Source organism: Terrapene carolina, unplaced genomic scaffold, assembly GCF_002925995.2.
Source record: "Terrapene carolina triunguis isolate 2854851 unplaced genomic scaffold, T_m_triunguis-2.0 Scaffold189, whole genome shotgun sequence".
In the NCBI taxonomy this organism is placed as follows: domain Eukaryota; kingdom Metazoa; phylum Chordata; order Testudines; family Emydidae; genus Terrapene; species Terrapene triunguis.
The window spans coordinates 7,908,247-7,930,000 of NW_020664540.1; the positions used below are offsets into that span (position 1 = coordinate 7,908,247).

Sequence of the window (21,754 nt, forward strand, 5' to 3'; positions counted from 1 at the left end):
TTGCATGTAGAATTCTCTTTCATAGTGCAACAGTTGTGCGCTCTTTTTTTAAAAAAATCTACATCCAAAAGAAAACACGATGATCAGCTTGGGCAAGGATATTTGAGTTTGCTCACAACTCTGTGTGAAGCGTGTATGTAATATTCTTCTTGAGGCAGCTTATTCTTAGGGCTTGTCTACACTGGCAATTTACAGCGCTGCAACTTTCTCGCTCAGGGGTGTGAAAAAAACCCACCCTGAGCGCAGCTAGTTTCAGCGCTGGAAAGTGCCAGTGTAGACGGTGCACCAGTGCTGGGAGCTACGTCCCTTGTGGAGGTGGTTTTTTTAGAGCACTGGGAGATCTGTCTCCCAGCGCTCTGCCGTGACTACACAGCCACATTAAAATTGGGTGCCACGAAGGCATGACTCCAGGGGGCACCCAGGCCGACCATATGGATGCTGCGAGGGGAAAAATTTTTTCCAGCTGTCGCGCACATACCTGATTGGAATTGACATGAATGAGCACTTGAAGAAGAACAGATGATGGCTGAGCACCAAGTTAAACTGGTTTTGAAAACAATTTTTCAACATTGGTAGTGTGAGAAACAATTGGGGAACAGGCTCAGATGTGCTAAACCTTAGGAGCCAATGATCAAATGGTGTTTGGCCCGACCTACAGTACAAAATGATACCAATGGCCACTGTCTTCAATAGGGCTGTTCTGCGTGGGCACAGGAGTCTACCCGTGTGGATCCTGTTGCAAGATCTAGCCACAAGTTTGTAACCAGACTGTAACGTAATGTGGTTGAATCGGCACAGAGCATGTCCACACCCCCACATAGTTTCTAACAGTACTGGCATACCATGTAAATGCCTGGGTGAAGAGTGGGGCTGTGGCAGGATTGTCAGGCCATACTTGGATATGAAACATGACAGATTTGCTGTTGGGAACCCCTGAAAGAATCTGTGTAATCTAATTAGCCAGTCTTCCTACCCTCTGAATGGGAGGACATCCTAAAGTGCATTGCACCAAGTTTTATAGACAGTACTCTTTAATCATGTCCTTCTAGTATCTTGTATGCTCACTGCACTAGTCATTCCATCCAGTTCTATGAAGTGTCTCATATATCCTGCTCCCTTGCATACACGATGGAATTCGTAAAAATTTCTGGCATCGTGATCTTTGCCAGACCAACCTCCATGATCCAGAACCAGTGATCCACTCTGGCCTGATGATCACAGGGTAATCAGATTGGCAATTGGGAAGCGTTGGGGCATTACACAAGGGACATTCAATAACCAAACTTGCCCTGCGGACCCTGATGGATTCTGGGATTGGAATGCTATGTAGCCATGGAGGGGGAAATGGTATCTTGAAAAACACCCATAATCCTCTAGCCTGACAGGAGCATCAGAAGCAGTGTGGGGACAAAGCACAGATTTTCCTAGACTGCGCTGATACAACACAATCGTGCAAAGTGGCGGCTGTGGACAGGCAAACAAAGACGACGTCTGATACTTACTTGTGCTAGGAAAAAACCCCTTGTGTGGACGTGCTGAGTCATGTTAGACGTGTGTGTCAGACTCGTTTTTCTGCCTGTAGCATATATGGACATTGAGGGGGAATGCGGAGGAACAACAGCCCAGGGTAGATTCAGGCCATGTGGACAGGGCTATAAATGACAAATCACTCACTGGCAGGGGATACAGCCCATTATATTTATGCCCCAGATAACACAGAATGCTTTCACCTAATCTACTCCCTCTTTGTTGTGACCTTGATTTGTACTCAGCAGCGGCAGGTTAGGCTGATTCCTATTGAGAGGAGGCTTCTGTTTTTCAGCAGCTAACACTCAGCAGCTATCCAATTCCCCATTAATACAGGCGCCTTGATAAGTGCAAATGTCTGTGGGCCAGAGGCTGAGCTGGTGTAAGTCAGCATTGCTTCACTGAAGTCAGTGGAGCAATACTAGTTTACACCAATTCAGCATTTGGCCCCATATCTTGGACATGTAAGGGTGATATTTTTATATCTGTTCCTAGACATATAACTGGTCTTGCAATGATGGTTCCTCTCCCCCACCCCCCCATAGTAAATATTGTATCAGGTAGTTTCCCTGCCTCCTGCAGGCTGTGAGCACCTTTGACAATAAGCAACAAGGAAACAGAGCGATTGTCATTACATTTGTTAACTGGTTCCCAGTGGCTAGTGAGGGATTATTCGCCCAAGTGCAAAAAGGGCAGTTTAGACCAGGAGAGTAAATGAAATCCAGAGCTCACCGATAAATGATGCCTTTCTCATGGAGAAACATGAGGGCCGAAATAATTTCCGCAGCATAGAAGCGGGCTCGAGCTTCGTCAAACCGACGGGACTTCTGAATATGGAACATCAAGTCCCCACCATTCACGAACTCCATGACGAAGAACAGGCGATCCTTCACAGACACACAAACATAACATGGACAAAGAGCATTAATCAGCATATCCTGTCCCATGCAGAAATGAATTCAAATCAAAACTATTCTCCCCAAAACAAAAACAGAAAAAACACCAAGAGATGCGAAAAATGTGATCTTTCCAGGGAGGTTAAGTCAAAAACTAGAAGTTCTGTCAAAAAAACCCCTCCCAACCATCTCAATAATAAAGTATGTCCATTTGGTCTGTACATATGAGTAGATGCAAGCTAACGAAAAGACTCCTAGAGAATTTAATAGATAATTATAACCTTTCCATAGGTTTTTATTAACCACCCCAATCTGATTTAATAGAGAATTATATCCCTTCTGTGGCTATATCTGGATGGCTCAAAAAAATCTATAGAAAGTATCTCAATCTTTATTAGATGCTTATTTATAAGAGTGGCTTCTTAAAGTAGAATCATATTCGAATTTCTATACATCACCTACTAATTTTACCCCCTACTATTCTATAGGGATTTGACACACAGTTACGTGTACACATGATGCAGTGAAAGTGATGCAGAAGTACATATTGTAATACTTTCAATTCTAGGACTTCAATTTCCCCTTTATTCAGGGAATAGGTGTTGACTGTCAAACTCAAGACGTAAATACACTAGATTTGTGGGCATAACTATGCCACGTTTGCTCAGCTTGTTTACAGCGCATAGCTTTACCATTCTGAAGTAAAGGTTAGAACAACAATGATGTCACATCTAGAGTATCCCTAAAATCTGCTTCAGAGAATTTTTATTGCTTTACAAGCTAGGATCATGGAAATGGTCTTGAAATGTCAGCCTTTCATAATATTGTTGATTAATCTACAGACCTTTGTTGGTTGTAGGAGCTGATGAAGACTGAGTATACAGTAAAAATTCTGCTGTGTGAAAGTGCAATACATAGTTCCTTGCAGTAAATGAGCAGAGATTCACTGAACTGATGCTGTTCTTTGACCTCCTATATTTTTGGAGAGGTCCATAAATGTGGAGAAAGCTGTTGAAGATGCAGTTCATGCAGCTGTCTCTCCAATTAAGCAATCTGGACACAAAAATGAAGATTCTGCATGTGCAAAATTGGTGCATGCTCTGTTTTGGGGGGCATAGGGAGGAGAAAATGCAGTCCAGTGTATGCAGAAAAATTGCATCTGAAAATAAATCAAAGGCTTATTTGAGCCTGGCTCAAAATTTGCCTCCATGTTTAAACATCATTATGTTCTGTTCTTCTAATTGTTTCAGCACTAAAATTTTCATTCTGAACCACAGAAAAGTCCTGTCTGGAAGGTAAATAGAGGATTAACTTGAGAAAGTTTGATTTCTTTATGATGCTTTTTGACCTGCCCTTCTCCAAATCCCCCTCGCATGATTGAGCATTACTAATCTATGACCCGAGGTTTTAATCTCATCTCTAAATTCTGGGTGTTTGGTTCTCTCCAGTCTCTTGCATCTGGTCAGCTTGAAATGACCACTGGCATTAACATCTTGAGATGCATGCAGTAGAAGAAAAGCAAACCAGGAATCCTTTCATTTTACAGCTGGTGCTGAAGACATAAGAGGGAAACGAAATGGCTTGTGACTGACGATAACAGCATTCCTCTCATCACCATCATGGGCCTTTGTTAATCTGCTGCTAGAGTTGATGGAATCTTTCAGCTCTCTCCAGAAGCAGCAAAGTTAAGATAGATGTGCCCCCAGACCCGGGAGTCTAAAAATACTCAGCTACCATTTGAAACTACTGTGGGGAAAACAATCACACCAGAAGAGCCTTAAATGCTGTTTGAAATCCATACAAACGACAATGATCCTTTACTGTTTCCCTCTGGTCTGATATTAGGACTCGTCTATATGGGGAAATAGCCTGGAATAACTACTGCACACTAGTTTCCCATGAGAACAATCTTATTCCTTACTACGAATGCCTTTGTGTGGTTTACCTTAATCCATATGTACATAGTTCTGAGTGAAGTAATAAACTGCCGATCAAATAAGAATAACCAACTCTCCCAATTTGAGAAATACTGACCTGAAAAGAACCTAGCCTTAACATTAGTAAGCTAATGCTTCCTTGACTCACTGGATTAAGCTACACTGCATAAAAGGTACTCTTAATATGGAATAAGCGTGCACACACAAGAAGTTAGTGAGGAATAGCTGTTGTGCTTAAAAAAAAAATCACATCCTAATTTATTCTGCAATAGCATTTCAGTGTAGACAAGCCCTTAAAAGGACATTGAGCAAGAATAAGGAACATATACTGTGGTGAAATCTCGTAGAATTTAGGTCAGTTCACTAGGCCATCACCCACCTCTTCATTCAAACTCCTCCTTAAAACTCCTTCCTGCCACATTGCCTACATGAAGTTATTTAATTCACCAGCACCTTATTTTTTGGGTATGTGTATTTAGGAACATAGCGATTGCAATAGTGCAGTGTTTGCCACTGTGTTTTTTTTTTTTAAAAAAGCTGAACTTCAGGAAATTGAAACCACTGCAATCCCCTCCTATCTTAATTCATACATGCTCTGCTTCTCCACCCCAGCTAGTGCTTCGTGATCTCCTTGTGGGGCATACCTCACACTCTGGGATAAGTTGCTGTAGATTTTCATAGTCTAATACTTCCCTCCTTTCTCACATGCTTACAGGTGCACTGAAACAGCAATGTTTAAAATATCATCATTGGCATCTGAATGATCAGATATTGTAATGAATGGGGCAGTCCACAGCTATTGTTTCAGGCTCTCCGCAAACTCAGGCAAACATCACTACATGGGTTACACTTGGGTCATAGACTGAAGGTTTTCTTTGCAACTGTAGCAGCTAGAGACTTACCTCTGCATATGCTCACATGCACAGACTATAAATCAGGATTGTTTCGCTATTGAGACTCTCCCATTTAGCCTTCAGCATAACTTCTACCTACCCAAATTAATTCTTTCCCTCAGGGTTGCTAATTGCCCAGTTTACTAACACTTTTCAGTCCTGTGGGTCTGACTAAGTAGAAGAGATGGGGTGGGTATTGTAATTTGTTCACTATCCAGCATTTGTGCATTGACTTCTTACATGCATGGTAGCATATATTATAAAGATCAGCACTAATTAGTATGCTTGGGGGATGAGGAATTAAATAAGATTTTCTATTGGCCCCACTTGTGAATATCATCAACCTGCTAAACTGCAAAGACCAACTAAATAATCTCTCCAAAAGTATCCTGAGGAGAAAAAGAAACATTCTGAAACAATGACATTTTATTAAGAACGGGGATTCACAGCATTTAAAATTAGGGACCAGCATATTATGAAACGTCTATGAACCAGGAAGTGTGGGGGGGTTACATAGAAAATGGCTTTAATAATAAAATTAGGGGTAGATTATCTGGCACTCCACAGCAATGCTTGGCACGCCTAGAGGATGGGCAGGGATAGAGAGCCTTATATCACTGTTCTGCCTCTCCTGACCTTGGGCTCTCAGCACAAGTTAGAGCAGTCTCAGTGCAGCTCTAACTCGTACTGGTGAATAAAGGCTCCCAAGGAGCTTCTCCGCAGGCCACAACTACCCACTCTTCACTTGGGAACATCCCCTGTACTGAGGTGGGGCAGAGGGGGAGGGAAAAGTCTTCATCTGCTAGTTTAAGACAGCTTTCAGTCCACTTTGAGTTGCTGGATAGGTACAAATGGGAGTTAGGACGGGCTGAGGATTGGACTGTGCTTTTGACAGAGAGGCATTGCTGAAATCCTCCTTAGTGTTTTACATGCTGTGTCTCAGAAGCAGCTTTCCCTGATCTGTTATCTTTGTCTAACACTGGCAATAAGAAGAAATTAAGAATTTGTGTCAACAGGAAACAGTGACGTTAGAGGCTTCACAGCAACGGCAGCCACAACAGGAAATCCTGTTGCACCATTTTGGCTTGGAATCAACAATCAACAAAGCCACAGTGCCAACTGTTACTGTAAATTAAAGAAACAATTCAGTGAAATAAAGTGATCTGGGTCAGATGGGTTTGTTTTGAGGCTGGCCGGTGTCCAGACATGAGTGCTGTAGATTCCTCTGCAGGATAACTCGGTTTATTTCTCATCTTGCTTACTAAGCTGGCAGGAGTTAGGAACAGGGCTGGGCAAATAACGGTGGTGGTCAAAGCAAAAAAACAAAAATAATTTGGGATCAGACAAACAATTGTTTAAAAAGTTTTTCTTGACAAAACCAAAAAAACTGCAAAAAAAAAAAAATAGTTTCAGATCAAACCAAATGTTTTGGCTAGCACCACAAATGAAATTTTTCTGGATTTTTTCCTCCCCCAATTGGTTTTCCAGCCAAAACGACTAGCTGAATTCAACCCAAGTTTGTGAATTGTTTTGGTCGACCTGAATCTGCATTTTTTGGTGAAAAAAATATTCTTGCACACACACAACATTCCCCAGCTCTAGTCAAGAGTACTGTGGGAGCTACATGCTCTGTCCCTAATGAGGGGGCCTCATGTAACTCAAATGCACCGCCTCATTTTTGCTTGGAAAGGCACCGTGGGGCTTTGAAGGTAATTCCTTCCAGTTAGGCCCTGATTCTGCAAGCTGCTCTGGGTAGATTTCCAGGGGGGCTCTGTGTGGATACTGAGCAGCTTGCAGGATTACGATTAGGGTTAAGGGTATGTGGGAAAAATTGGAAAAAGTCCAGTGGAGGGCAACAAAAATGATTAGGGGGCTGGAGCACATGTCTTATGAGCAACAGAGAGTCCTGTGGCACCTTTAAGACTAACAGATGTATTGGAGCATAAGCTTTCGTGGGTTGCAGTGGGGGAGGTTTAGGTTGGATATTAGGAAAAACTTTTTCACTAGGAGAGTGGTGAAGCACTGGAATGGGTTACCTAGGGATGTGGTGGAATCTTCTTCCATAGAGGTTTTTAAGGCCCGGCTTGACAAAGCCCTGGCTGGGATGATTTAGTTGGTGTTGGTCCTGCTTTGAGCAGGGGGTTGGACTAGATGACCTCCTGAGGTCCCTTCCAACCCTGATATTCTATGATTCTGTGTCTACACAGCCCATTAGAGCGAGCCACACAGCCCAGGCTGACAGGCTTGGGTTAGCAGGGCTCACGCCAGCATTTTCAAAATAGGTGAGTAGACTGTGCTTTGAAGATGCAGCTCTGGCTCGAGCTTGGGCTCTGAAACCTACCCCCTCCTATCCTCTTGGGCTTCAGAAGTCGAGCTCCAGCCCAGCCAAAATTTCCAAGTACTGCCCATACAACTATTTTTAGAGCGCTAGCATAAGCCCTACTACCCCAAGTCTGTCAAACCAGGCTGTGTAGACATACCCCTTGAGATTAGTGGCTGGGACACTGGCCCTTTTGTGAGTGAGCTGATTCAGGCAGGAATATGGGCACTGATTCCTAGGACTGTCTGGGGGACAGAAATGTGTGGAATCTGCCTGTGAAAATAAGTTTTCGTTGCATAGCATGGAACAGCAAATGAAATACACTAGTTCTCCAAAGCCTGGCACATACCTATAACCCATGTCTGAAACACTCTTCAAAAACTGTTACAGCTAGAGTTGGCTGGAAAACAGAGATCCCTTCTTGTGAAAAATTTCATGTTCTTGGGGTGGGGGGCGGAAATCATCCCCAAACAGGACATAACTTTCAGGCAGAAAATGAAATTGACAAGATTCCTTCCAGCTGAGGAGATCTGATTTCAATTTTCCCCAATTATTCCAATAGAATTGTAATTTTTCCACAGACAATTTCAGTTTTGCAAAACAGACATTTTCCGTCAAAAAAATGTTGGAGAATTCCTGACCGACTCTAGCTATAACATAACACAGCTGTAACACAGTTAGTGTCCACACACAAAATGGTTACAAGCTGTGTGAGATCAGCATCATTCCAGAGACTTGCCTTAAGCAGTCTATCTGGTCTGCAGCTCAATGCTAAAGACTTCTGGCATGAAATCCTCACCTCTGCTCGGACCCCTTTATGTTGAGTCAAAGGCCTGGAGTGGCATAAATGGGCCCTAAAAATCCCAGTTCAGGACAGAAGACAATTCCCCTGATGCAGGAATGGACTAAGAGAGCAGTAAGGCAGGCTCGGGGGAAAGCGCCCTCACAATCCCTTGTGCAGGGGACGTACCAGGAGCGTGTCAGAGCAGGGATGCTCAGAGCGTGCTGTAGAGATTCTGAGACATGATAGGGCCCACAGAGCTGCCCCAAGGAGGCTGCCCTACTTAGATAGGCCTCCAGATCGGTATAAATTACACTGGGGCCTCTCCTGCCCTCAGAGCAGCCCAAGATTGAAAGGGTGCAAAGGTGGCTTAAAGCCATATTAGACCCCTCTCCCTTTAGGCTGCAGAGCATAGAATCTCACCCTGAAGTTGACATAGGCCTCAGTCCTGCAAACAGATCCATGCAGGCAAATCCTTATACCTACTGACTCATGTGGATGCCTTCGCAGGATCAGATCCTTAATTACTCGTTTAACAAAATTTAACTACAAGTAATTTTATTCTTTTTGTCCAAAGACTTTAAAGTTTGTAGTGTCCATATAAGGGAGCATTTGGAGGAGACTGAAAACCGGTATATGGTTATCCAGCATGTTCAGAGATTCCACTTGAATGTGGAATTCCACACTGTGTAAGCATTTAATCTCCACATATATGGCTGGCGCATGTGATTCATTGGCAGGCAGATTTAGGGCCCAATCTGAAACCCATCAAAGTCAAAAGACTCCACTAGAGAGCAGGGGACATTTTCACTCTCTGTTCTCTCGTTGAAAGTGCTTTACAACAATACTCAGCAATTTACTCTTTGCACAGTGGAAACCAATGCATAAAAGCTGCCTCCATGCAGTGGGTCAGGTCTTCTTCTCTAATGGAATTTTATTAGTTCATAAATAAATAAGTAGTAAATAAGTGTATGGGTTGGACAGCTGGTAAAAGTATTATTATAATGCCACCTCAAGGGCAGTCGGTTTGCCTCAGGGCTCCTCAAAACTCCTGATAATTTTTTTTTTTTTTTTGCATGGCTCTGCAACCTCACACAACCCTACTCACTTTAAGTCTTGGCTGGAAGCTTGGAAATCAACAACTGTTTTCTAAATACCATGCTGATAAAAAACACAGGTCAAACTTCACCAGCATTGCAGTGCTCTAACTACAACAGAGTCCAGATGCACTAGAGCATGGAACAGGAACAGGCCAAATGATTTGACAAATTTCACAATTTTTTCCCCTGAATATGTTATTTGAGTCAATAATGTGACTGATCCTCTCCCCCACCACAACCGCTAAACCAGCCCTGAATCCTAATGAGCTCTGGCATTCTAAACTAAGAGGTTTACACAATTACAGAGGATAAACTGATAGAATGGATAGTACTCGGCAGTAGTCCAGAGTAAGAAGGGATTAGCAGCAGCAGTGGAGGGGGGAAAATGGAGAGAGAAGTCACTAATACAATCTTTGAAAAGTGTTCTGAAGTAGATTTAATTTTTGCGTCAGATTCCCAACTGATTGCAATGGAGCTATACTGACCTTCAAGGCCTTTGCTTTCGAGTCAGAATAATTAATGGAGATAAGCCACTACATCCACTCCAAACTTTGTCATAGGAATTGTTCCTATACATTAGCTATGGCTCTTAAATACAGTCAAATTGATGACAGCCAGTGGCACACAGTTTAGCTAGCCATTTGGAAATCTTGTGGGCACGGACAAGGACTACGAAAATTCAGCAATTAACAGTTAATTGCAAACTGATTTTGTTGCAATTTCACTGGACATTTTATTTGCTTGCTTAAGCCTTCAATCAGTCCATAAATCCATGCTGCTATCAGCAACAATTTATGCCTAGGAGAAATCAAATTGCAGCATGCCACAAATAGTATTATATAGCCTTCGGGGTATTGGTACAGCACAAACAGAAAGGAGCTGCTGTAAACCTAAAGGCAGTGAACTGCTGGGATTTTGTTTTGTTTTGTTTTTGTTATCTTTATTCAGCTAATGAAGGCATAATGAAAAACCAACACATTTCAGAAATGACAGAGTAATGTTGCATTTATTTCTCCAAAGCAAGCAAAATCATGCATAGTGGCTGTCCCTTGAGAGGGCACAGACTTCCTGCCATTAGAAGAATTTAATCTAGGGGTTTGCCTGGCTTATATTTAGTGAGTACATTTCTGAGAAACACACATCAGTTTCTCACTCTGGGCCTGCTCTTACAACAATAAATTACTGATGTCACAGTTCCAGCTCCAGGAAATGTTGAGTCATCATTTGTTATTTTACACGGCTGATAGCAGGCACAAGACCAACTTCCATTCACTGCACTCCTTAAACAATTGAACGTTACGTAAGGAAGCTCCCTTGAGGCACAGACAATTAAACTGGTTCTTTCCAGCTTCCTATAACATTTCTCCAGCGTCTCTGTGAGTAAAGGGGTGTGTGTGTGTGTGTATGTATGTGTGTGTGTGTGTGTGTGCGCGCAAAAGTAACACTAAGCCTGATTTTTCAGAAGTGCTGAGCATCAATAACTCCAGTTAAAGTCAATGGGAGCACCTCTGAGAATCAGTCAACACTTCGCCAGTGCATGAGAACGCACCCAGCAAAATCACAATGTCTGTGTATTTTCTTAACCCCTTCCGTGTAGTGGAAACCTTGTCTGCTGCAGCAATTTTATGAAGTTTCAAGTCAATCTCATTCATCTCTCCGGAACACTGCACCCTTTGAGGTACCAGAGGGCTCCTGGCTGGTCGCCCTAGCCCAGGAAGGGCTAACACCATGCCCAAAAGTCTGTTTAGGCCTTTCCTTTGGGGCACTGTTTTATTCTTCAATACAAAAGTTAACCAAAGCTATTCTCTTGACCAAAGCAGGCTGAAAAGACTTTTCCCCTGCTTCTCCCTCCCCCTGCTCCTGGGGCCAGCAACAGGAACCCACCCTCCTCCTGCAGCATTCCTTTTCAATGGAACCACTTGCTGGCTTTTATAATCACTTGATCAATCTCAGCTAGGAGGCAGCTGATCAGTCACAGGTGAGGTTGGGCCCAACTCCTCTTCAAGGGCCGCTCACCCTGTGACACATACCTCCTGCAAACTATATGTTACTCCTCCCACTCCCATCAGTCCAAGTACATCTTAAATGACACGAAGGTTCCATGGTGAACTCATCACACGATCACAAAATTCTACCCAGAATGCACACAAAGGGATGATTTTTATTGCTGCTTATTTATTCATTTCTATTTCATTAAAAAGACAAATCCCAAAATCTAGGGGTCTAAACATGGAGTTAAACAATAAAAGCACATAAAAAAAATCCTCTGAGTCCTTATCCATAAAGTAAATACTTCCACCCACTGTAAACAAAATATTCTTCCCCTGCTACATATGTCCCCTTGTGAGGAGTGTGGGAAGTTATGTAGCTCTGGCAGCATGTCTGGCAGGTCAAAGAGTCAGGTCCTTTTGGCTCTAGAAGGGGAATAAATTTAAGAATCAAGGACACTTGACTGAATATGTCCAGCCACCAACCGCTCCCATTCAAGCCAGGGACCTGTGAGTGTATGCATCTCAGCTACTGCAGCTGCCATAGGATCGCACAAGGAGAGAGGGCTCTCCAAGGATAACTGAGACCACACTGCTTGCAGCCACTGGATTTGGGTGCCTCAGTTTGTGGGCATGTAACTTGAGACAACTCTGGACCAATTTTCAGAGATGTGGAGTGCCTGCAGCTCCCACTGGCTTCAGATGGAGTTGTGGGCGCTCAACACCTCTGGAAACTAGGCTCGAGATCTTTCCAGTGGGGGATCCAAAAATGAAGACACCCAACAGTCATTTTGAAAGTGTTGGCCTTAGGGCTTGATTGGTCAGGTCTCTGCCGGCATCTTAAACATCACCTAGAAGGCAGCGCAGGTTGCCCCCTCAGCCAAAAAAGCATTACCCCTGCCTCAGCGAGGCTGAGTCTCAGCTGGCTGGTTCTTGGCCAAGTTACAATAGCACTAATTTCACCAGCTGGCCCCCAGCCACACAGGCTGTTAGTAAATGGGTTCAGTTTCAATCCCTTCTACGCCACAGATTCACAGATTTCAAGGGCAGAAGTGACCATTCGATCATGTAGTCCAGTGGTTTTCGAACTGCGGGTCGAGATCTCAAAGTGGGCCGTGACCCCGTTTGAATGGGGTTGCCAGGGCAGGCTTAGGCTTGTTGGGGCCTGGGGCCGAAGCCCGAGGGCTCAGGTGACAGGGCTTCGGCTTTGATTCCCCCCCCCCCCAAAGGGGCAGTGGGGGCTTGGGGTTTGGTTTTGGCCCCCTCCACCTGAAGCGGGGTGGGGGAGGGGGGTCAGGTGGGCTCAGGCTTCACTCCACCCTCCTGGGATTGTGTAGTAATTTTTGTTGTCAGAAGGGGGTTGCAGTGCAATGAAGTTTGAGAACCCCTGATCTAGTCTGACCTCCTGCATGATACAGACCAAACATCATCCAGTTACCCCTGGATGAAACATAATAGCTTGTATTTGACTAAATGCTCAAACATGTAATAAACCATTGTAGATGGAGGCCTATAGAATGGCTTAAAATTCCCTGTCCACACAGGTCAGGAAAGTCAACCCAGCTAATAGCAGTGGTATTTAAAGCATGGATGCAGCTAACATCATATTAATTTCTGTATGGAGAGGGTCATATTTTACATGTCACCAATTTATATCAAGACATGCAGGATCAGATTGATTTTTCCTGTAATAGTCCATGGATTGGAGGCAATTCGCTCTGCCGACAGGAATTGCACTCATGGAGTATCCTGTAAATTAATCTACACTCTAGTGTTGGTGATTAACATAAAAACGTAAGAACAGCCATACTGGGTCAGGCCAAAGGTCCATCTAGCCCAGTATCCTGTCTTCCGACAGTGGCCAATGCCAGGAGTTCCAGAGGGAATGAACAGAACAGGTAATCATCAAGTGATCCATCCCCTGTCACCCGTTCCCAGCTTCTGGCAAACAGAGGCTAGGGACACCATCCCTGCCCATCCTGGCTAATAGCCATTGATGGACCTATCCTCCATTTATTTATCTAGTACTTTTTTGATGGCCTCAGAAGATACTATTCCACACCTGGAAGGAAGGCAGTAACCTACCCATCCTACCCTTGAGTACCTCAGCTACAGTCTGACTTCAAAGGGCTTTGTAGCAGGCCCCTAACGATGCTTCCCTTTCTGGCCTCTACTTATGTCCAAGGAATGCCAAGCATTACTGAGCCTCTTGGAACATGCTGTGCTAGAAACATTACTCCCAGCCAAAACCAAATGTTGTGGCAGAGGGCTTGTCTACACATGGGGTTTAAACCGGATTAAGTCAAATTAATCCAGTTCGAAAATGCTTGCATACACACAATGCAATCCATCACAGCACACAAACTCTGCATTTATCACAAATTCTGGAGTCCTCTTCCAAAATGGACTACATTTGCTGCAAATTGAGTTAGACACAATGTTGCTGTCGAGCAGAGCCAGATAAAGAACAAGGAGCTCAATATGACCTATATTAAAACCAAGGATGACCAGAAATAATTTGGCAAAGGACTTGTAACCTACCCATTTTCTGAGGAACTGGACAGGATTTTGCATAAATACACCACCACCCAACCCAGAAAGGTTGTGGAACCTTCTGACCACTCTTCTCCATCCCTCCCAAGGACAACCAGCAACACTCATTGGAGAATGAGCATGAAGAGGCCAGTGGAGTTGTCCCCTGAGAGCCAGGCTCTGATGCTAGCCAGGTAGAAAGCCAACCCAATTCCTGCCCTGCAACAACGGAGCCCAAGTCCCAGCCAGAAACTCAGGCTGGGGTCCAAGAGGCAGATCCTCTGGATGGAATTTCAACATGTAAGTATCTGTATTTACAATGTATTATTATTTGTGCTATAGTGCCATGATAGCTTCTGTTACAAGTGCCCCATTACCACAGCCATTTTAGGCAGATGTGAGCTAGGAGACTTTCTAAGCCTCCAGCCCCTGCACCTCCCTCCCTCCACCCATGCTGTCTGCTCACCCTCCACCCCCTTACACATTTCTGATTACCCTGCTCCACCCAGGTAATCAGCCTCTGTCACATGCTAAAGCCGTGATCACTGACCATTTTCGGGCCATGCCACAGAAGGCAAATGCTCTTCTACCTATTTTCCTTTCCCCTCCCCTCATCTGTCCTGCCCAGTGAACACCCACACCTGGCAGTCTTCTAACATAGCTGCCTCTTGGGTAGCAGACTCATTGCCCGCTGCTGCCACAGAGGAGAAAAAAAAGATCCAGTCAGCAAGAAGAAAGGCTCCAACAAGTACATCTGCACTTTAGGTATCTGTAAATTACTCAAATCTACCAATTATTTCACAACACTAGAGAGAAAAGGATGGATGTTTACAACACCAGGAGTGGATCAAAGTCATCACGATAGCTGTAGCTTTAGCCCTAAAACCCTAAAGGGGCTCCTATGAACCCATTTCAGGCAGAACCTCCAACTTTCCCCCTCTCTTTCTGATTTACTTTCCCACTAGCACCCTCCATGGCTTGTGTCGTGATGTTTTTTCCTCTGGCTGAGGGAGAGCTAACTGTGGCATTCTGGAGTTCCTCATCTCTGCTACTCAGGGCTCTGCCCCAGTGATTGTCACTGCTGTAGTGTGTGCAACCTCTGATTTCCGGGTAGCTGCTAGATTACAAAGACAGCCTCAGTGTTTGCCCCATATGTTATGTAATCCTGGAGAAAACAAAACTGAAGGTGTCCCCTTAAAAAGTAATCACAGCTCGATCCCTTATGTAACATATGCACAGGCTCAAGTTTAGCCTGATCTCTTCCTATATTAAATTTTTAAAAGTCACAGCAGCTGAGGACAGGCCCATCTGTTAAACGTGTGGGAGATTTGTGACATAATGGTCATGTTCATTCTAGACAAAACAAGCTGAATACCATGGGAGGCATTAGACGCAAATGAGTAACTTTCCCAGTCTGTTCAGTCATTTTAGTGGCATGACGTCAGCTAGCATCTTTTAAAGGGACAGATGTGTGTACACTTTACAAAGCCTCCTGGCTTTGCAAAATGGTACTATTCAGCGATTAGCACTCCTGGAATTCCTGGATTCTCTTGACTTCAAGAGTATCTCTGTTTGTCGGCTATCATTTGAGAAGGTGTTCATTACAGAAAAGCATGTCCCAATGCCAAGAACTCGGGTCTCACTGTTTTTTGAATGACACATTCAAGGCTCCTTGCTTCAGCAATTGGCAGCATAAGGACATGGAAAATAAAGCCACAGGATGACCGGATTTGCTGTCCTGCTAACAAGGAAAGTGCCTGAAATAGCATCCCAGGACGAGAGAGTACTCTGAAAGTATCCTGTGCTCGCTAGGAGAAAGGGATGAGGGCAGTAGGAGCAAAACCTAGAGGCATTAACTTGGGTGCCATTTGACACCATTTGCATGGGAAACTGATCACTCCAGTCACTTTCACGGGTGTTGGGACAAAGAATTTAAAATCAATCATCCTCACAGAAATAACGGTTCCTCAGCCCCCGAGAAAATGGGTTGTGTATAGTGCAAACATATGTGATTAATACATTCCAGGGAAAACATACTCCGTTGTTCTAAATTCCTGTCTAAATCCTTATAATCTCTCTCATTCAGGCTAGGAAGGTATTTATACTGTGCTCATCACTGTGGTATTTGGTGATGTGGACATCATGGAAATAAATACAGAAATAAGAATATTCTTTAGTGATCATTGACACTAAGGAACTAATACATATGGTTCCCTAAGAGAAGCCCAGATCGGCTATAGGACCAGTTAGCATACTGTACAGGATACCATTACAGGGGTATAATCCTGTATGCCATTCGATAGGATGGCTCAAAAACCGTATAGAAAGAGATAACTGCATTAGGCTAAGCAGAAATCACCCCTCATGTAAAGATGTGTGATTATAAAAACTGTGCACAGCATTAAAAATACCAGTTGGAAGAGTAGACTTCAAAGAGCAGACATCCATCCACTCAGGCCCAGTTTCAACATGGTTAAAAATCATCCGATTAAAGGCATTTTATTTTCCAGGATGAAAGGAATTTAGGGAATAAAGTAAAAAAAAAAAAAAAAGTCCTTCATCCTCCCCATCAGTTTGTGGGAGTTACAAGATACTGTGTAAGCAAGGAGCAGCATGGATGGGTGTCCTCAGCCAGTCTGTTGTGTTACTAACATTTCTTCTTTAGACTTCAAAAACATGTGACCCATTGTGGCTAAAGGTACACTGGCAGCTCCTGCCACCTAGTGGTAAAAACATTTCCTTTTTAAAACAGCAAGTAGATTGCCTTGGGGTCAGTCGACTCTAAGATTGATAACAGAGTTGGGCCTGTTCAGGATTATTGCTATTATTTATTATTTGTATTGCGGTCATGCCTGGGCTCCCTAGTCATGGATCATGACCCCACTGTGCTAGGCGCTGTACTGAAACAGACCAGAAAGACAGAAAATTATCTACAGTAGACGCAGGGGTTCTTATCAAGAAATGAACTGCCTGTCTAATCGGCAGCAAAGCAGTTGTCTATGCTTTGCTCCTAACTTGGGGCAGTACAGTTTGTTTCACTGCACCCAAATATTATATAGGGGTCTAGATGATCAAATGGGATCTGCGTCCATCAACATCCCCAACGCTTCTCTTGCCCATCCACCCTCAAAGCTTCAGGGTACTTCAGACACTTTTCTACAGTAAAGTCTCCATCACCCCAGAAAGCACTACTGCTGGCACAGCCTCACGTACGTTTATGCTACAATTTATGTTTCTGATGCTCATCGCTGTAATTTTCAAACGATGCAACTCTGTGATGAGGAATGGATTTAAAAAAAACTTGCTTTGGATCTTTGAAAGGGAGCTGTTGAGCATCCCCACCTCTCACTGGGGTCGGATCCTATGTTTATTCCAGATATTAAATAGCCCTGCAGGGAAATGTAAAATGGGCACCCCAGAGGAGATGTGAGAGGTCAGCACTTCCCAGGATCAGGCTCTTCATTTCCTTTAAAATAGGATAAGCCCTCAAAATGGGTAGTTATTTTAAGATTTCTAATGAGAGGCCTGGCACCTTATCAATTGTAATGTACGGCCCAAGTTTTGAAAATTTATATGAATAATGAATGACAATGTCATTTTAAAAACTTAAAGCAATTAAGCTTTATTAATGTAACTTCATGGAAAGAACAGAAATGAATACAGGAGGAAATTCGCCCCTGTGCAGAGAGTGAACATAAAGACTATACATCACTTTAGCCCCACTAAGCCCTGTTTTGATCATTTAAATGTTGTCTGCACCGGAGTGAATTTCACCCCAGTCAATACATGTCTCTCTGTTGTAGTAAAAGGACCCAATCGTGCTCTAAGAAACTAACATAAATCCTGTTATTGTGGGTTACAGCTGGCGTGGCTGAGGACAGAATTTGGCCCAAGCACTACAAATCAAAATTAACTATGTTAATTTGAAATCTATTAATTTTTTAGCATCTCTGTTATTTTGTTTTAATTTATTTTAGGTGCACGGATGTTTACCACTGCTATCAGGACAATCCTGATAACAAACCAATCTCTCTCAATTCGGGGGATTCTCCCGGGAAACACTTTAATTAAATAAAGTCACAGCAAAGTAGAGTAGCTGTTACTGGCAGAAAGTCCTGACAAAGTAGATCTGAACTCTGGTAATATCTAACATTACCAGACCTTTCCAATCATATTTCTATGCAATCCATTAGTGAGGTTATTAACCTGGATCCTTGCACCTTTGTGCTATGAAAACCAAAGGGAGATTCATCCAAGCCCCTCTATACTTGTGACAGGGCTGATATATAAACCCTGTTTCCATTCAGGATAGGTTGCTTTGAAATACATAAACTAACAAAAATCTCTCCTCCATTACGTGGGAGTAGCTTCCCAGGGCTCCACCCCAAGCAGGCATGGTGCCTGAGCTCTCCAGCTGGCTGTTGCACCACTCAAATGAACACAAATACCATCAGTCAGGTTGCTGCCAGAGCGCACTCCTTCCCTGTTAGGGATTCACCAAGCAGCAGGGAAGTACGTGTGATTAAAGGATAATTGCTTCTATGGCCCTCTGAGGGAAAAGGCAGGCTCTATGAGATGTCAGTAGAAGACAGACTAGTAATAGCTAGAAATGAATTGTAGCAGTTTGAAAGAGCTTCAGTACCTAAGGTACTTGGATCTCCATAGGAAGGATGGTTTAGCTCATCCAACGTATGTCCACATGCTGAGAGATGGCTATACTACATGGGGCTAGCCCAACGTCCACAAGTCAATGGGACTCTTTCCATTGACTTCAGTGAGCTTTTGATCAGACCCCGCACTAGCTAGGAAGATGGACAAGAGCCAACAGGTTTTCCCTCAATCCAAAATCTAATTCTTTGAGGTTGCAGAGTTGTGCTGTAGTGGGGACAGTGCAGTGTCATTCAATTCTCTAACCAGGATCTCTAGGTCTGAGATCCCTCACTGACCAGTTCAGAGGATTGTGTGGAGAAGGGAGGCTCAGAGTATGTCTGGGGGTTGGCACTGACACATGCTCTGTTGCCAGGAAGGACGGCACAGCAGGTCTTCCCCATCATTGCAATTTTGTTAAGCAGCTCGGAACGAGGCAGGATTTTGCCAGGCAAACGGGGATGTTGATGCTAGAGGTGGAACCTTTGCCCTGCCCTCAACCCCATCAGTGGCATGGAGAAACTGCGACTACGGCAGGTTGTGAGGGAACTGTCCGCAGATGCTTTGCTATCCACTCAGCTCTGCTTATAGCAGGGGAGGACAAACACTCAGGAAGGTTCCATGCTACCCAGCGCACGGGGAGCAATGTGGAAGCTGCGCCATACTCACAGGAGTCTGAAAGCAGTAGAAAAGCTGGGTGAGGAATGGGTGGCTCCTGGCCAGGGACAGGATGCGCTTCTCTGTCATGGTGCATTCCACATCGTCATCCTGGAGAATAACATCCTTCTTCAGCACCTTCACGGCATACAGCTGGTCGGTCTCTTTTATTTTGGCAAGCATCACCTAAAGCAAAGCAAGAGAATGAACTGTATGGGCTAAACCCTGCTCTCTCCCATACAAGTATGGCAGGAGGACGCAGGGGCCTCTCACACCACCTGGCAGGAGACGGAAGGCAGCATATCTTCACGGCACACAGTCGTGAAGTCCAGCCACTAAGGAGGTCATTGTCAGCGGACATGGGTGTGGCCACCAGTGTGGCCATCTAGTGACAAAGCTAGCTGGCATGCGTGCTGCCACGAGAGCAGGCCCTATCCAGCAGAAGTGGGCATACAGGTTGCTCAGTGCTATAAGGAGCAGCAAATCTCTCCAAGACCTGGTCAGTGGCATCCTTCCCAGTGCCAGCAGGAATCCTCTACCATAACACACACCAAGCCGTGCCTTCTATCCCACCTTCCTGCACAATCAGAGTTTGGCCCATTCACCAATTTTGACTGCACCATTTGCACATTGGCTTTGAGGCAAAAACTAGACACATGTTTTGCTGGTAGATGGACAGTGAGCTCTGAACCGCATTGAGCTCCTACACTATTACCTTGCATCCTTTAAAAGAGAAGTTCATCTTCCCAAGGAAGTGCTGAACAAGATGAGCATTAATGCTGCAGCATACTTGCCATTTCTGTTATGCTCCCTTGCATGCGGAAATTATTCTTTTGGTTGTGGCCGTTTTCCCTTTTTGTTGTAGCCAGCGTTTCAATTTGTGGTTGGTTTTACATTCCCCTCCTCTCCTCTCCTCCCTTCTATAGCTGGTCTGTGACGTTGCACTCCATAATGTTTTATGCAAATATGCTTATAAGTGTAAATATGATGTAACTGGAATATGCTTTATGCAAAAGATCTCGTGTAAGGTACCATTACAAAGCTTATGATCTATCTCATAGAACTGGAAGGGACCGCGAAAGGTCATTGAGTCCAGCCCCCTGCCTTCATTAGCAGGACCAAGTACTGATTTTGCCCCAGATCCCTAAGTGGCCCCCTCAAGGATTGAGCTCACAACCCTGGGTTTAGCAGGCCAATGCTCAAACCACTGGAATCCATCTTAAATCTGGTACTTTTCCATTTAGAAGGAGGGGTGGGGACCCAGAGAGACAAAGGATTCCTGCCTTGTGCCAAAGCTATAAAAGGGGGTGGAGCAGGACATAGGGGGCCCCAGTCATGAGAAAGCCCCTGCTTTTCACCTAAGATGCCTGCTGGAACTAACAAGGACTGTATCAGGGGAAAGGATTGGGCCCAAACTAGGAAGGAGTCTAGTCTGTGAAAGAAGCTTATTGGAACATCTCTGAGGGTGAGACTTACCAGTAATCAGTTTCTTAATGTATTAGGCTTAGACTTGCGTGTTTTGTTTTATTTTGCTTGGTGACTTACTTTGTTCTGTCTGTTATTACTTGAAACCACTTAATAAGACCACTTTTGTTTATTAATATTCCCAGAGTAAGTGATTAATACCTGGGGGAGCAAACAGCTGTGCATATATCTCTATCAGTGTTATGGAGGGCAGATTTATGAGTTTACCCTGTATAAGCTTTATACAGAGTAAAACAGATTTATTTGGGGTTTGGATCCCATTGGGAACTGGGTGTCTGAGTGCTGGAGCTAGGTAACCTGCTGAGCAGTTTTTGGTTAAAGTCTGCAGCTTTGGGGGCGTGGATCAGACCCTGTGTCTGGGTTGCAGCAGACTAGCGTGTCTGGCTCAACAAGACAGGGTTCTGCAGTCTCAAGCTGGCAGGGAAAACGGGCTCAGAGGTAAATTCAGCATTTCAGGTGACAGTCCCATGGGGGTCTCTGTGACCGAACCCGTCTCATAGTCTTTCTGCATACTATATGTATAATCACCCTGATATTCACACATGCTGAGCTCCCGTGCAGCCCCCACTGATTTCCAGTCTTGTTTCTCCTGACAGGGATCTTACATTTTATTTGTTTTAGGAAGCACCTCATGTACTTGGGAGCCATTAAAATAACAAACAACAACACTACTATTTCACGAAGAGCCAGGAATAAAACTCACCTTCCCAAAACTGCCCTTTCCCAATACTCGGATGAAGGTTAAGTCTTTGATCCCGAATCTGCTTGCTGAACTTCCACTCACACTGTTGCCGTCGTTTGGACTTTCTTTTCCCTGGCGCCTCAGCGTGGACCTTGAAAGTAATTTCTGTGGAGGAAAATAACCGAGTTTGCCTAAAAATTGTATCTCAACACGATACGCCGCAGGCATAATATCACCTCAGGCGTCATGCGCAACCACCCACCATCATCCATGGTCACAAAGAAACATAAGAACTGGTTCTTGCTCTGT

General features: G+C 44.2%; 1 protein-coding gene across 1 annotated transcript in view; it reads right to left on the reverse strand.

Moving 5' to 3' along the window:
* The window catches only part of PRKCH (protein kinase C eta), a 162,591-nt gene that overhangs the window by 60,776 nt on the left and 80,061 nt on the right, over window positions 1-21,754 (reverse strand). Inside the window, exons 8-10 of the mRNA XM_024219844.3 lie at window positions 21,467-21,610; window positions 19,291-19,464; window positions 2,260-2,414 (exon numbers count right to left, since the gene is read on the reverse strand). Coding sequence (XP_024075612.1) covers window positions 2,260-2,414; window positions 19,291-19,464; window positions 21,467-21,610 — 473 coding nt within the window. The remainder of the gene's footprint in view (window positions 1-2,259; window positions 2,415-19,290; window positions 19,465-21,466; window positions 21,611-21,754) is intronic.